At 45.3% G+C, this 16,169-nt stretch overlaps 1 protein-coding gene across 2 annotated transcripts in view; it reads right to left on the bottom strand.

Moving 5' to 3' along the window:
* Window positions 1-16,169, bottom strand: part of ACOT7 (acyl-CoA thioesterase 7) — a 112,191-nt gene that overhangs the window by 42,864 nt on the left and 53,158 nt on the right. For both annotated transcript variants that reach the window (XM_077837414.1, XM_077837415.1), the window contains exons 5-6: window positions 15,919-16,033; window positions 10,079-10,165 (exon numbers count right to left, since the gene is read on the bottom strand). In XM_077837414.1, the coding sequence (XP_077693540.1) occupies window positions 10,079-10,165; window positions 15,919-16,033 (202 nt within the window). The remainder of the gene's footprint in view (window positions 1-10,078; window positions 10,166-15,918; window positions 16,034-16,169) is intronic.

Below are 16,169 nucleotides of genomic sequence, written 5' to 3' on the forward strand. Positions count from 1 at the left end.
TATGACTAGGTCATGTTTTTCTACAAACAGGAGCTACTGGAGCGTTCTGAACTCATGAGCAATGCCTAACCTTAATTTGCCAACACAGTGAAGAAAATCTTCCCCTTTTACCTTTTACTTATCAAAAGTTGGGTAACTGATGAATTGGGAAGAGTGTGTCTGTATTATCTGTATTCTAGCAGTGCTTAGTCATTCCAGTCCTGGCCCTACAGTCCATGCTGCCAGGTGTTGTACAGACAGCACACAGTCTTGGTGTCAGATAGGAAGACAACACAGATGAATGGAGTGGGGGAAAAAGAGGTAACAGTGAACAGAGCTTAGTGGGGAGGAAGAGGGAGAAGTCTCAGCTCAGCACTTGCCAAAACAAATGCCAGATGGGAGTGATTTGGAGGCATTATGCCAGGGGTAGGTTTCAAGGAGAGAGAACGATCTAACGGTAAGCATTATAAGACTAAAGAGTAGGACTGGGAGAGGAGAGTATTTCATTTATTTTATTCCATTTTTGATTGAAGGGTTTAGTTTTTTTTAATTAATAGCCTGATCCAAAGCCCACTGAAGTCAAGAGGAACACTCCTGTTCATGTTAAAGGGGTTTGGATCAGGCCATAGAGTAGGGAACAGCATGCAAAAAACCAAAATACCTGCCCCTGATTCTAACACTACACACCAAAAGGATTTCAGATTACTTTAAGGCACCCAAAGTGCCTTCTAGGCTTTTAATGGGTGAGTTAAATAAGCCCCTCTGAATTGGGGCTAAAAGTTTATAAAAAATGTAATTATATTTTATATATAGATATTTTTAAAGTTATCAAAATATCTGTATCAAAAGACTTCTTGTGAATTATATATAATTCACAAGAAGTCTTTTCTAGCATATTCTCACTGCTTGCATCTAGGGGGAATACTGCAGCACGTTTGTACCTGTGTTTTACAATTAGGAGCCTCGCTGCACTTCTCTATAAAAGGCTAAGTGGTGCCTGTTCGTGCCATTAGCAAGCTGAAGATTTCTGCTGCTACAGAGAGGCCACCCCACCAAACAGTTGGCAAGAGTGGGACTTGGGATTTCACTCAAATGCTGAATATCTAGATTAATTTATTCCAGGTTATCTCTCTCCCCTCCCCCCTCCCCCAACACACCCCTCCTCACAACAGGAGCTGCCATCACAAGATGGATTGCTAGATTGACTTAGTTTCATTTTGGTAAGTGCCTCCTTAAACTCAAACTGCCAGTCTGTAACTGGTTACACTGATACCCCCATTCTACACTTGTTACAGCAATGGTACAGTTGGGAGATTATTTTACCTTTCTTCAATAGCAGACCACCACAGTGGTTAGAGCTGGACTAAACCCAAGCTCTGACTTACTCTATAAATACCATCTGATTCTGCTCGAAGTGTATTATACTACTTGTCACTACGCAGTGTCACTGCCATTTGCTGTGCATGATATTCACTGTCCATCCTCTTAACTTACTTTTAAGGGAGATTTGGGGGGGGGGGAGACTTTGCTGAGTTTTCCTTAAACCCAAAATAATCAGGAGAAGCATATTGATTTAGGCACCAAAGAGCTGCCAAGTGCTGACAAAGCTTTGGGCAGGAAAGCATTCTGTTGGGGAGAATAGAGACGCGGTAATGCAGTTTTTACTTCCAGAAGATACGGAAGTATCCTTGTCTTCAGGCTTCCCACGCATCCATAAAATGCACCAGAACTCAGTACCTCTGGAATGAAATATCAAGCCAGACACACTAAGGCCTCATTCAAGCGGCAAGGACATTCACTATGTGAGTTTAATTAAAATGGCTAACAAGGAGTCAAAGCCCAACAAATACTTATACATGAAAGCTTCCAGGGAAATAGGTGGCCCAGAACAATACATATGCATGAAGTGTTAGCTGGTTAAACAGAGGATATTGTGTCTCAAGAACTGATCACACACACCACACTGTTCAAGAAGAGTCTCCTGCACCAGATGAGACAGAAATGCCAAACTCTGCATATGCAGCCACTGAATAAACCTATTAAGGAAATATGATTGAAATAAGCAATTGGGTGGATTGCTGAGACTCACTGCCACTGGTCAAGTGGTCCACGGCAAGTGTGTAATAGAGTCTGTCTACTGTGCTAGACAGGTGTCCATGTGCCACAAAAGCCACCATCACAACTGTCACCAGAGGTGGCTCTTGTATTCAGGCTCTCCCAGCGTAGCTTGCAAGGATGAAGAGGGGTGTCATAATGATGAATGGCTTAGCACTACAGCTGTTTGCTTGCATCCCATCCTGTACACTGGAGTTCCAGTTATGAATTCGCTCCACTTCTCATGCCAAGTGATTTAAGTTCTCTCCCACAGAAACACCAGTGTTATGGGTATAGTTACTGATAGCAGCAGCAATGCACATGTCCTAGTTGTGGGAGAAGCAGATCCCCTATCCCACATTCTGGTTCTCATCTAACTAATCTCCTTGATCAGTCAGAACAGGCTTCATTTCCATAGCACAAGGATTGCTCTGGAGAGGGAGATAACAGTTTAGTACAGACTAGCTCTGAAAGAGACATATGTGCATGTCTCTGCTTTTCCACGTTAGCCATTATTGCTAGCCTGTCAGAGACAAATGAAATCACATTAACCCTGATTTAGAAGAGGGCTTTAAATGCAGCATCCCATTACTCTTTAGCTAAAGCCAATTAATCACACCCCCAAAGGGCCCATCAAGTCCCTTGTTCAAATCACAACAGCTACTTACTATTACCAGCTACACACAGAAATCTCAGCCAGCGCCTGTGTGCAAGCAGCTGTGTGTAAAATGGAGACACTGACACTTGCAGGCCAACAATGGCTGCATACAGACAAGTGTTCCAAAGCTGAGCTTTGTGACGTAAAGCATTTACAGTTTATGGGACGTCACTGACACCCAGTACTTACTGTTCAGCCTCTTCAACCCCATCAAGGTTGGGGAAGGTCAGCATTATAAGACTGGACCCTTATTACATAGAAGTCTACATTGACTTCTTCTGTGTAGTGCAAAGCACCCAGCATACTGACCAACAAGGAATGGGTCAGCAGACCCCGCTTCTTCGTACCTGACAGGCCTTACTCTTTCCCTGATCACCATCAGCCCGCTCTCTTTTGACACTGTTAAGGAAGCTGTACCTGCTGGAGCCAGCACTTCCTCCCTTTGATTTCTAACAAAGTGGACTCTGATGGGGTCTGGCCAGAGTCTCAGCCACTCCCTATAGACATGGAATTTCCTTCTTCTAGGTGCTGGTGGAGTAAAAAGGAGATGTGTCCTGTCTGAAGGGGGCCAAATGGGCTTTATGCAGCAGTTTCTCCTCATGAGCAGGCTCCAAACACCAACAACAGGCAGGAATCTGCCTCTTCTCTCACAGTCCGAGGGACTAGCAATGAGAGAGACTTAACTCAGCTAGTCCATCTGCATGTAACTCCTCCCCTTTGCCCAAAGGAAGGCTATTTCCTACAGTGCGTTGGCTCGAGTTAGACCATCAAAGCAGCTAAAAAGTCAAAGTGGCCCCGATCCCTGGTAATGATGTAAACCTTCCACTAGGCTGCCAAGAGATCAGGACTGCCTAAGCAGCAGGCTACAACCCGTGTTTGCTGAGAAAGCATTTGGAAAACAAGGTTCAATTTGTCATCGCTGTTACGGTTGAAATGTTCTTCAGGGATCTGGCCCCTGAATAACCCCCCGAAGGCAGGGGCTTAATGCACAGCAGAGTATTAGTCACTGTAACGAGGATGGCAGAATTCGGCTTCAAGTTTTGCTCTTTTCAGGGTTCCCTTTCCCCCTTGCTGACTACACACAACCCAGTCATATTAAAATTATCCACAGGCAACAGATCATGTGAGGCCTCAACGGGAAATCAATATCTGTAATAAGCCTGGGAGACAAAAGCAACCAAAAGCAACTAGACTAACTCTGCCCAAGTTTAACTCAACTCCAAAGTCACCGTGCAGGGCTATCAACTCAAAGAAGCCTGGCAGCCTTCAAGCTATGCCTGCCCTATTAGAATTAATGTGATAAAAAGCTGCCCCTCTAGGAGCATCCCCTTTACTTTCCCCACTTCCCCCCCACCCTCCAAGGGTTCAGTGTGCAGCAAGCTCCCTGTGGAGGAAGCCATTCCACTGTGCTCAGCATGTCCGCCAGGGAGGTAAGGTCATTTAACCAGTATGCATTCTTCCCTTCAAACCTCCGAACTGAACCAACTGTTGGCATGGAGTTCTCCGTCACCATTGGCTGAAGAATAACCCGAGACCCGGTGCTGCACAGCCATAAGGCTGTCCCCAAACCAGTCCACCACGCACAGCTGAAGCAGCTGTTCTAGACTGTTTTGGGGGGTGGACAGAGGTAGGATGTTGCCAAGCTGTGTTACATCCTGAAGCAAGCAGCCACACAATAAACAGGGCTTTTAAAGGGGACCCTGACCTGCCTTCCCTTAAATGCCAACATAGTCACTTTATAGGAAGTGCTTGTGTTCCCCAGACTGTTTTAATTACATAATCCCAGGCGGCAGAGGAATGCTTGGTAATGACGAATTACTATAGTAATCACTCATTTTATTAGCATCACAAATGGTACTGACTCACCTGCCAGAAGATACAATATTTCTTCCTTTTTGATTAAGGAAATCTCTCAATAATGGAACCACCACCATCACTGCTCTAATTGTTTCAACTTTTACATACACAACTGCAGTTGCACTGACGAAATCACAGTTTGATGTTAGTGACTCCATGAGAGCACTAACCACTGTGACGAACACAGCATTAACTCGGTCAACTGCAGACCTTACAGTGGCTAACTCACTCTGTCATACACAGTCCAGCAATATTGCAATCCCAGTTTTCAAAGGAGTCATGATGCAGGCTCCCCCAAATTGATATTAGCTTAAAAAGAATTTTAAGTTTTCATTTGCCTTCTGTTTACACCTTTCAGCGTCCCTCAGATCACATCGTGAAGCTGGTCTCTACCACCAAGAGTGCTCGAAATGGACATTTTTAAAAGGAAAGCGGAGCTCCATCAGCAACATCGTTCTGCATGGAATGGTTATTTACTCCATTCGCCGATCGCTCCTCCTTGACATCAGGGCGGAAAGAAAAAACACAAACCTTGCAAGGGTTGGCAACACCACGTAAGGCGCCCAGAAAAATCAACGTTCCTGCACGCAGTTCCAGAGCAACAGCTCATTTCTCCACTAGCTACAACTGATCGTGCAGTGAAGAGTTACTCCTACAGAAGTGATTACACTAATGTTCTGTTACAAGCTCCCAGCTGCTCACTGAATGCTTTATGTGTGTTCTCAAACAAGACTTCGCGTTCACAGCCCAACAGGGCAATAGAGGGCCCCTCGCTTGTCCCTATATATAGCTTGTTGCTACTTATTTTGACTTCAGAAAGTACAGAAAAGAGCTATCCGTTCCCTGCTCTGGTCCCCTGTGCAGGCTTTCCTGAGGATTCCCATTACTCAATCCACTAATTCCTCAGCCCTTAAGTACATGGCAAAGGGGCATGGAAAAGGAGCCAATTGCTATGGTGAGCAGAATCAGAAGCAGGCATACGAAGGAACCCTTCTATTGAAGAAGCCAGCATGAAAGGAGGGAAAGAGCACTGCCTGCTTTAAGTTAGTCTGGGTTCCAACTCACTCCCTTTCATCTGAATTTAGTTACTCCTTTGAGCCCTCAGAGCCCTCCAGCAGCTGGGCAGCATAGCTCAGTATTTCAGAGAATGGATGAGGACACCAGGACTGGTCAGACAGCGCAGAGCAAACCCTTGATTTCAAAACCTCCATGCTCACCAAGGCAGAGACTGGAGTAGAAATTCAACCTCCTATGGAAGTATCCAATTAACATTACATGGGACCCAAATTCTTGTTGAACAAGTGAATTGAGATCCAAAAACTCAATGGCATGTCTGGTTACCTAGCCATAATGCGATAACTTCTGAATCCGGTACATGATCAACTCCTGAGTACCAGGGAATGTTCTAGGCATCAATGGAAAGGAGCCTGTTGAGTTTGGTGACAGATTTTCATAGCTCCCATTTGATGCGGCAGTCATAGGAGCACTGGGAGAAAAGAATATGGCCAGTCATCACTCACTCCCTCAAGTTTGTTTGCATACTTCACTCCCATTTGTTGAAATGAGTCAGCAAATGAAACGTCAGGACTGTGGGCTTCGGCAGCCGTGGGGGGCCGGGGTACAGGACTGGAATAGCGAGGCCTGCTTCAGATTAGGATCTACGTTGGCTGAGTAGAATAAGGCTGGAAATTTGCATGACGTCTCCCTTCATACTATGACTGACTTAAGCAAGATCATTTACCTTTCCCAGCACTAACATTAACACGGTTGCATATGAAAGAGAAATGAGAACCAAGTGCGGTGTTGGCTTTCACTCCTTTCGAAGTGTATGGAGATGTCTGACAGACAAAGGTAGAGTTAGGAAGGGGAAGCGCTTATATGACAACTTCTTACAAACAGAGAAAAGCCATTTCAAAAACTCCTCATTTTAATGAGCTTGGGGAAAATGCCTTCACTTCCCATCTATTAATTGAGTAAGAGCAGCAGCTGAAGACGTTTGAAAATGCAAAAGCAAATTAGAATGAATAAGTAAAGTTTCAAATGAATTTTAAGGCAAAAACTTGTAAGCACAGATTAAAGCTAGAGGTTGAATTTAAACAAAGGTTCACACAGTACACTGAACATCACATTTTCACAGCAGACATCACTCCACAGCTTTAGTGGGATTTTTCCAGGACCCTGTGACTTACACAGGGTTTTAAATAGAACATGGTGCTGTGTTTGCTGCAGCATCTGTTGCTTTATGCCACTTAACCCTCACAGCTGCTAATTATACCTTGATTTCTGGGGATGATATCCCAGTTATATTTTTGTTTAGAAGAAGAGCAGGAAACTGGATACATTTGCCTGTACAACCCTTTTGAAATTGCAGGTGCTCAAAACTGAAGGCTTTCATTTCACACGTTCTGGAATCAGACTGTGTGCATCTTCCACAATGTGCTATCAGCAACACCATTCTGCTTGGAATGGTTATTTACTCCTGTAACACTTCCATTCTCTGATTACTCTCGTGACAAGATCCAGAATGAGCAATGAATTGGGCCTGATTACATCTGCATACTGGAGAAAGTAGAGCCATCAAGTTGGTTTTGCTTACTAGCAGGTTGGACTTAAATTTGTAAACTCAAAAGTAAGGGTGTTGCTTTCTCCCGCAATTCATCCAAACAGTTTTATTCTCTCTTCCTTTACGTTAAGACAGATTTGATTTGCTCTTATGTGATCAGTATTTAAGGGCACACCTCTCAATTTAAAAACTAAACTCTGCTCTCATTTATTTCCGTCAGCTATCAAATTCTCTTCTACATGGGAGAAACCAAAAGTTTAATTATTCACTATTCACATCAATTGAATGTGGAGGTATGTCTGGCTGCATGTTTCTGCCATATTCTAGAGCTAGATGTTAGTCACCTCACCTTTGAGTTCCATCTACACAGATGGCGTACACATTTTAGATTACAGCATTGGCCGTACTATGTCTGGTTAAGACGTGACTGTGCAGAACTTTTGTTAGCCAAAGGCACCAGACTGTTTCCCCCCCTCAGTGTATACTTCCTTTGCCAGAACCCTTATAAATTAATATGCTATAGTTTATATGCAGAGATTTCCAATGGACAGGCATTGCTGATGACACTGCGAGCGGATCTACCCATTATAAAAAGTTTTTAAACTCTGTTTAAGAGCTGTACAACAGATACTGCCGAGGGATTTGGAAGATGACACATGGCAGGGAGATTGCCCTGTGAGAATTGTTGTGAAAGTAATTTTGACTTGGCTAAGTTATGACACACAGAACCCTATTACATAGCCAGCCCTGGTGACCCATTAAAATGGGGGCATGACCCACTTTGGGGTCCTGACCCACAGTTTGAGAACCGCTGCTCTAACCTCAATATACATAGCTAAAGCTACTCTCTGGATGCCTGATTAACTAAAGAGCATATTAAAATGTAGTAGGAAGGTCAACAATAAGTGAGGCTAAGGGCTTCTCCATTTCTTCAATGTGGCTATGCCCCAAATCTTTAGGGCTGGTTCCAGTGGCTGCAACAGGAGGGAGACACCTGGTTCCCCACACTGGAGTGAGGTAATGAAGACATTTGCATAACATGACACATTAGCAAACAAAGAAGCTAACTGAATATCCCCATGCACTTTAAGACTTTACAAGGAGCGAGGCTGCACTCCTTCCATGTAAATAAAGGGGCATGACCATTTAATGGCTCTGCAAAGAAAGCATTTATTGAATTACTGCTTCGCTAGAGTGTCTGATTTATTTAGTTTCAGATTCCTTTGTAGGTAAATGAGAAAATTGCACCACTCCATTATCTTGAGACCATTACTCTGTTTATCCAGTCTCAATACTCCCGCACGGCATGCGCTGTTCTCTACTGTAGTAGATGATTGTGCTTGGTGTTATTAGGCACAGCTTATGAATCAATTGTATGTATCACACTAAACAAGGAAATGGTGCATTGTGAAGCTGCTGCTAAACAGATCCCAATTACCAGTTGAAAAGGGAGCATATGTCAGTAGAGGCTTTTTGCATAAATTGACAAAGATGTTGCAATTATAGAAAGTTGAAGTAATTTAGCATCTAAATATTCCTTTCTAGTCTGAATGTGAGTTAACAGGCACTTGAATGTTATTGATCCTTCCAGAATACCAACAGGAGTGGCTCATGCAGATATCAAACTCCGAACTAGTGAATAAGTTTCACACATTGGTACATTAAAGTTGCACTCATTTTTGCATGCAAATGACGTTATAAAACTACTGTTTGAAGTGAGCCGAAATCCAGAAACCAAGACGCACGAGGGTAAGGAGAAAGTGTCATGCAACAGCATCCAAAGCAACAGGGTCACCATTTAGGTGATTTTATTGCAGTTAAAGTCACTAAAACTGAAGTACTAGGAAAATCAGAGCTGGAAAACCAGTTCCTTCAATACAAGGGAAGTACTTTACAGTACAGGCGTTAACAAATCCAGTTCCTATAGAAGTACATACCACACACATATATTTAGTGATGTAGCAAATCTGTGCATATGCGTTTAGAATTGATGCAGCACCGTGGGTACGCAATATACTCTCCTTGGGCAGCACCTGCAGAGCTGGTATCACACATGGTTACAAGCCTCACTACCAAAGTAGATGGGAATTTAGACACTTCTCTCTGAAAAGTGCTCCTAGTATCTCAAACAATTCTCAGCACAACCTAATCTAGTCTGGCCTCACTGACTCACTTTGTATCTTCACACAGTGCCTAACATAAGTGCCTGGGCCACAACAGGAGCTCCTAGGTGCTACCACCCTACAAATAAAAAAAATATTATATTTTCCCACTTCTGTTCTTCTGTAAGAGCCCCCAAGGGTCTGTTTACACAGCCCACGGCAACGAGCCTCCCAGCCTGGGTCGACTGACTCAGGTTGGCAGGGCTCGCACTAGCGGTCTAAAAATAGCTGTGCAGACCGCACTTCGAAGCGGTGGCTGGGGCTGCAGCTCAGGCTCAGAAGCCTAGGGACAGGGCTAGCTTCAGAGCTCAAGCTGCAGCCCACAGCTTCAAAGCCCCATTTACAACAGTTTCTTAGAGCGCTACTGCAAGCCTGCCAACCCAAGGTTGCTGACCCAGGCTGGGAGCTCACTGCCACGGGCTGTGTAAACGGAACCCAAGCCAGAGTGTGATTACATTCAAGGCTCTTAATACCCAGCATAAATTTATTTCGGAGTGGTAGCCATGCCGGTCTGCATCAGCAGAAAGAACGAGGAGTACTTGTGGCACCTTAGAGGTGAACGGAGATGCATCTGATGAAGTGGGCTTTAGCCCACGAAAGCTTATGCCGAAATAAATTTGTTAGTCTCTAAGGTGCCACAACTACTCCTCGCTCTTTCTTTAAATTTATTGTATTTTAGTTCTTGCTAAACAACGGCTGGGTGGTTGAGTTCTAAAGTTACACATCACACTTCGATGCAACAGTGGTAAAACCAGAGCCACTCACCTCCATGTACAAATCCATGTAGAGTGCAGTCTGAGGGGCCCACCAGATGGATCAGGCTGGACTGGCTATAGCCCACAGTGTACGGTTCTACGGAAAGAAAAAACAGAGGTCAGACCTACTATATATAAAGGATTCAGACTCTAATCATCAGAATTCCCACTGACCTACAAGAATGCCATTAAGAGCCTGAACCAGACTTTTAGCTCACCTTGTATGGGACAAAAATCTTTGTGCTACCTTATTAAAAACTGCGATGTACATTTAAAGTCAGCAAGTCTTTGAAAAGAGGAAATGGCCGTGACACACACAGGTTCACTGTGGTCAAATGAAACCTCTTTCTTTAAGCTACAAATTTGGCTTTATTTTTAGTCTAGATCTTCAGAATAAGCTAACATTTGAAAATCAGTAGTTTTAAAGTTACTCCTATTTCCGTTTGGCAATTGCATCCTGAGCGGAGCCACCTTAACCAAAGCAGCCCTGAATCGAGCCCATTCTTGCCTGCCTGCGGCCTCACAGGATACTCCTGCTCTCAGCCCAACCTCTACTGCCCTTGCTGTTCCACCAAACTGCTTCTTGAAAGGTCTTCCAGTTCAAAAGGGACCAAAGACCTGCAAAATGGCTTCCGCAGCCAAGCCCAATGTAGAAGGGATTAACTTCAACATTTCTAAACCTCAGTCTGGTGGGAGAGAACAAGAGATTGTGTGTGTGTGTGGGGGGGTGCCGCTGATTTCAGCGTGTGCGCGTGCGTTTGTTTCACTGCCACAGATCATAGAAAGGATTCTGAAAACGTGCTGGGAAACCAACACGGTAAAGGACTCCGCTTGCAGCCCAGCATTAACACTTTCTAGTTTTGTACCCACTCGTCACTGCAGCTGCAACTGGTATCTGAACTGATCACTGGTGCGCCATACGCAGCTGCACTGAAGTGTCTAAGTGAAAGCTTTTGCCCATATACGCTGGTTAAAGAAATGGCTTTTCAAAGCCTATGTTCAGTGAGAAGTTTGTATGAACTTTGGCTTATACTTAGAAAAAAGTAAATCTGGTAGACAATTGCCTGCCATTATGGCCTTCAAAGGGAAGCTCAATAATTCGAGTAACAGAAGAACAAATAGTATTTAAAAATCTCCCCTTAATGTGTATTTGCCAGCTACAGCCACACGACACAGCGTCAATTAACTGAAATAGCCTTACCTTTAGTCTGTCTATCTGTGAGGCAAGGAGAGCAAAGAAAAAGGGTATATAAGCAGCTTTCATTATCTAGGTACCCTCTTTTAGCAAACAGATATGGACGTCAGCCCCCCCCCAACGTGAGCTAGAACTGCAGGTCGGCAGAGCCAGCGTGCACTGTGACGTTGCAGAATTCTATCTTCATGGGCTCGAACAGTAAAGGAATTCAGTGTTGGTAACAGACACTTTATTGGGAGCCCCAAACAATGAAGCCTATCCACAGAACAGTTACTGCACAGCAGACAGGCAGGCTTCTCCAGGCCAGCCCAATGTGGAGGAAATGCCCATGAGTAGGAAGACAAGTCAGCCGTCCGCCTTCATGCCCATTCAGTTCTACATCTGTTTCAACTCAGGATTGTCAGTGTCTATTGTGACGGTGACGTCTAATGTAGACACTTATCCAATTTCACACAGGCAGCCAAATGATAGTTAATGGCTTTCCATCGCTGCCAATGTGGGCCAGATTTGAACCGGGGGCTAAAAAGCCTATTTCACTGTGAATCCCCTAATCTACCCAGCTCTTCACCTCAGACACTTTTTGGAACAGGTGTTGATACCAGTGTTTGAGCATGTCGCTGCCCAACTTGCATTTCCCGCTGCTGCCATTTGGGACAGGAGCTGCGGGGAGGGGGAGTACAAAGCCTGGGGAGGCCAGCTCCCCCATCACCTCCGAGCACCGGCAGATATCATTAGGAGTATTCAGGCTTTCATGCAGCCAGCTGCGGTGCCAACGTTCACACTTATTAAAAAGTTACGTTTTCCTGATCTTTATTGAGGAAAGCTTGTCACTGCTGTAAAAATTAGGCCATTTCATCTTCACCTGGATATAGACATGTGGCGTAGCAAGCGAAACGGTTTATAAAACCTTTCGGGCTCCGGAACGAGACCAAAGGAACGCAGTTGCCCCTTGTGACTTGTTGCTAGGCAACTACTGTCCAAACGCCTGAAACCTTGTACTGTTCTCAAATTTTAAAGGTAGTTAAAAAATTAACAAGCTGAAGAGAAAGAGCCTCTATTCAAAATGGCAAAAATAGTCTGCATGCCATCTCTTTCATAACTCCACCTCAGAAAGGGACTTACAAGTTTACTTGGTCACATGCTCTAGCAGCTTCTCAAATTAGATTTCAAATCTCACAGCGTTATGTTCGAGTACAGACTCTCAGCCAGAGCCCTTGAACAAAGCCAGAATTGTCTTTTCCAATCCACAGATGCACACTCTTGGATTGCACATGCTAGGCTACGTGAGGGCTATAAATAGCCGAGTGCAGCAGCTCAGCTCCTCAGTGCTCTGAACTTCCAGCATCAAACCCAACAGCTCCCTGAAGACAAGCAAGGCAGATGGAGGGGCGGTCTCTGAAGGGGCAAACTCAGGAGGCCTCAGGCTACAGGTAAGTAACCTAGTTTAGTCTATTCGTTTTCCCACCTGGAGACTAGTGGTCTGGGAGACTGGAAACCACTGCCCTTTTACAGTGATGGGCAGACACACTCCTACCCAAGTGCATGGAGAGTTCTGGGTTTCTGATTACAAAAGGCATGAGTCCACGGAAAGTTTCCTGTTGGCAATAACGGAGGCAAGAATGCCAAGAGGATAATGGCTTCCTTAAAGTGAGCTCTCTCACCTGGGAAGCAGCACTTTGCAGGAGCGAGGAAACAAGCAGCTCTTATAATTCACTCACTAAGGACACAGCGGGGCGGAGCCTTTTAGAATGGCATGACAAGTCACCTGGGCAGCAAGAAATCAGACATGGAACCCAAAGCCGGCTGGCAAGTCAGAATTTCTAAGCCAAAGGGACAGCCAGTATGATCATGTCCCTCATGGAATGCCAGGAGAATTCCAGATGCTCTTTGATGATCTCCAGACACACCTTGACAACTCCAGCCAAGAGCATTTGATCTCATAGCTACACACTGGATCTCCAACACTGGTTAGCCAAGTCCAGGAGTTATGTTAAGTGGCATACGATGGGTTTCTTCACCAAGTACACGCAGAAGGAAACCTGATTCTCCAGCAACAGATGAGTAAGATGCGTAAGTGAGGGAGGCCATTCAACCATGCTATGGGAACGCCCAACACACAGATTCAGACAGAAATGGAAGTTTTTCTACTGAAACCAAACTCTAGGTATTGCAATTCTCACAATTTTAAGACTAGCAATTGTGGGGCATTTACCACCTGTCTTATGAAAACATGACGACAGACCCAACTCACGAATTTTCCAACTCACCAATACTAAAGGCGGTCACCATCTCCCATTAACAGGACTGGGGTTGAAGCCAGCAGGATGGCTGGCTGCCACCGCCCACTGATTTCAGTGACATTGAAGCCCTGGCCACAGGCAAAATGGCTGCCACTGCACAGTTCAGGCAGCGAACAGGACAGTCCGAGGAGCAGCAGACACACGGAAAGATGAATGAGGCGCAGGGGACATGATGGGCAGTGGGGGAAGCTGAAGAGGGTGCAGAGAACAGTGATGGGATGGCAGCTCCCCCATCTTGGGGGTAGTGGTGGGGAAGGGGACTCCTCTCCAAACAGGCAGGAGAAGAGGCACTGTTTCCAACTCTCAGGAACCAATTGCAAATCACGGGATTTTGGCACCTGCAGGAGACACTGTTACGGTGATGCAAGAAGCTCCTCAAATCCCACAATTTTCAGGGATGGGCATAGGAGCAGAACTCTGAATGACAGCCTTGTGGTGGAGCGGATAGATCTGCCCTGCCAGCATGCATGGCACTAGATCAGAGAGGGCCCTGGGGCAGCAGGAGGCAGGGGACTCAGGGCAGTGGTGCCCCTGGGACGCAGGCAGAGAAGACACTGGGCAGCAGGAGGTAGAGAAATGTTGTTGCGAGGTGAAGACAGGAATGTGAGAGGTCAGCTTCTCCTATCTTGGGGCCAGGAGGGGGTAAGGGAAGTCTTCATCTGAGCAGCCAGAGAGAGGTATGTATTTTTGTGCACATTAAAAGGTTGACTTTTCAACCTGAAATTCTCTCTCACACATCGGCAGAGGAATAGAGGAGAGTTAGAAGTCAAGATGATTTAAAAAAAACACTCATGTTTTTTAGTCTGATTTTTTGGGGCCAATCATGACTGATAGCCTGAGTCATGAGCTTTGATCTCTTGAGGTTGGCAATACCTTATCTTGACAATATCCAGGGAAAGATCAGCACATCCTGGTCTGAACAGCCTTTAAAAAGCAGGAGGAATGAGCAGGGAATCATCCTTAAAAGGTCAGGGTATGCAAGGAATAGAACTAGTAATCTCGACGGTCAGGTACTGATGGGAATGTCTGGGGCCCGGGCTGTAAGAGGCCAGTCTGTCAGGCATAGCTACAAGTACATCTGAGTGGAATGGGCAGCCACAAGGCGTGTGATTAACACGTCAGGGTGGGAGCTGAACATGGTCTCTTACAACGCCAGTCTTGCAGAAACAGGAAGAGAATGAATTGCAGGGCTGCCCTTCTTGTAGCCTAGAACAGCAGCCTGTCTATTTGCAGGCATTCCCAGAGCATACATCACCTGCGGGTAATCACAAGGTAACAAGAAGGAATATGGAGCAGTGGTAAGTCCAGGGAAAGTGTTCTACGACTCCTGGGTTTATGGACTGGGAGGACAGGTCCCACCTGCAGTTTGAGCAGGATCTTACATGGGAGAAAAAAAAAATCTATGAAGAACAAACATGCCGATATTAACCCTAAGAACCATTTTCCTCTATCAGTAAGTCATGGAAGAAGTTCCTCCTGAGCCCTTCTACCAGGGACAGAAGGATGAGGTGAGGGGAAATAGAAAGGTGGGTTGAGGCATACAAGTGAGAGAGAGGGGGGGGCGGGGGGGTGCTTGGCTAGCCTTTAAAACTGTACTTCGTTCCACGCCCCCCGAGCTGGATACCTCACAGTCTGAGGAGAGCAGACAGTGTTGCCTAGTGGATAGAGCAACAGAATTTGACTATCCCTGGCTCTACCACTGGCCAGCTGGGTGACCTTGGGCAAGTCACTTAACTTCTGTGCCTGAGTTTTTCCACCTGTAAGATGGCAGATCTGATCCTTACCTCCTTTGTAAAGAGCTGAGATCAATGGATGAAAAGTGCTCTTTAAAGACTTACTGGCAATACACCCAGGTAATGTGTCAATACACGTTCTAAGCAGTATGAGGGTAACGAAACAAGGCTGAAAATTCAGAGGAAATGTGGGTCCCTATCAGTAAAGTGCAGATCTCCACCACAGCCCAAAGTCAGCATGTTATAAGAACTTACAGAACAGGTTTTTCAGTTTCTTCCCCAGAGTCCTAAGTTAACTGCCCCACAGAGATGGAGGCCTAAGTCTGACTCTCGGGCTCTCATCCTAGAGTCTGCAAACAAGTTTTGGGGGTTCCAGCCAGTCCCACCCTCTTCTTTTAGGCAAACGGGAGTGGGACCCAAAACCTTTTTTGGTTACAACATGGAGTCTCGGGACGGACAAGGTGGAGAACTCGTGTTTTGGTGCAGTGAAGACCTTGTTCTACCAAGTTAATACTCTGTCTTATCCTACTAGTTTGGAAGCCTGAGATAAGGAGCGTGTGAAGAATTTTGCAAGCTAAATAAGGATTTCTTAAGAAATCACCACTCTGGCTGACTGCATTACCTGGGTTGATTACAGGGAAGATGATGTCCCCATTTCTCTGTTTAGTTACCAGTCGTTCCAGTTTTTGCTCTTCGTAGCGTTTTTTTCCTTCCTCTTCCAGCTCTTTCCATGCATACTGAAGGGAAAGAACACACAGGTCACACAGTTACACCACAGAGGAAAGACCAAGGATGTGTGACTGGGGATCCACAGATGAACAGGTACTGACCTCAGTACTCAGCCAGATGTTGAGAGATTCCATGGCTGCCCTA

Source organism: Eretmochelys imbricata, chromosome 18 (genome assembly GCF_965152235.1).
Source record: "Eretmochelys imbricata isolate rEreImb1 chromosome 18, rEreImb1.hap1, whole genome shotgun sequence".
In the NCBI taxonomy this organism is placed as follows: domain Eukaryota; kingdom Metazoa; phylum Chordata; order Testudines; family Cheloniidae; genus Eretmochelys; species Eretmochelys imbricata.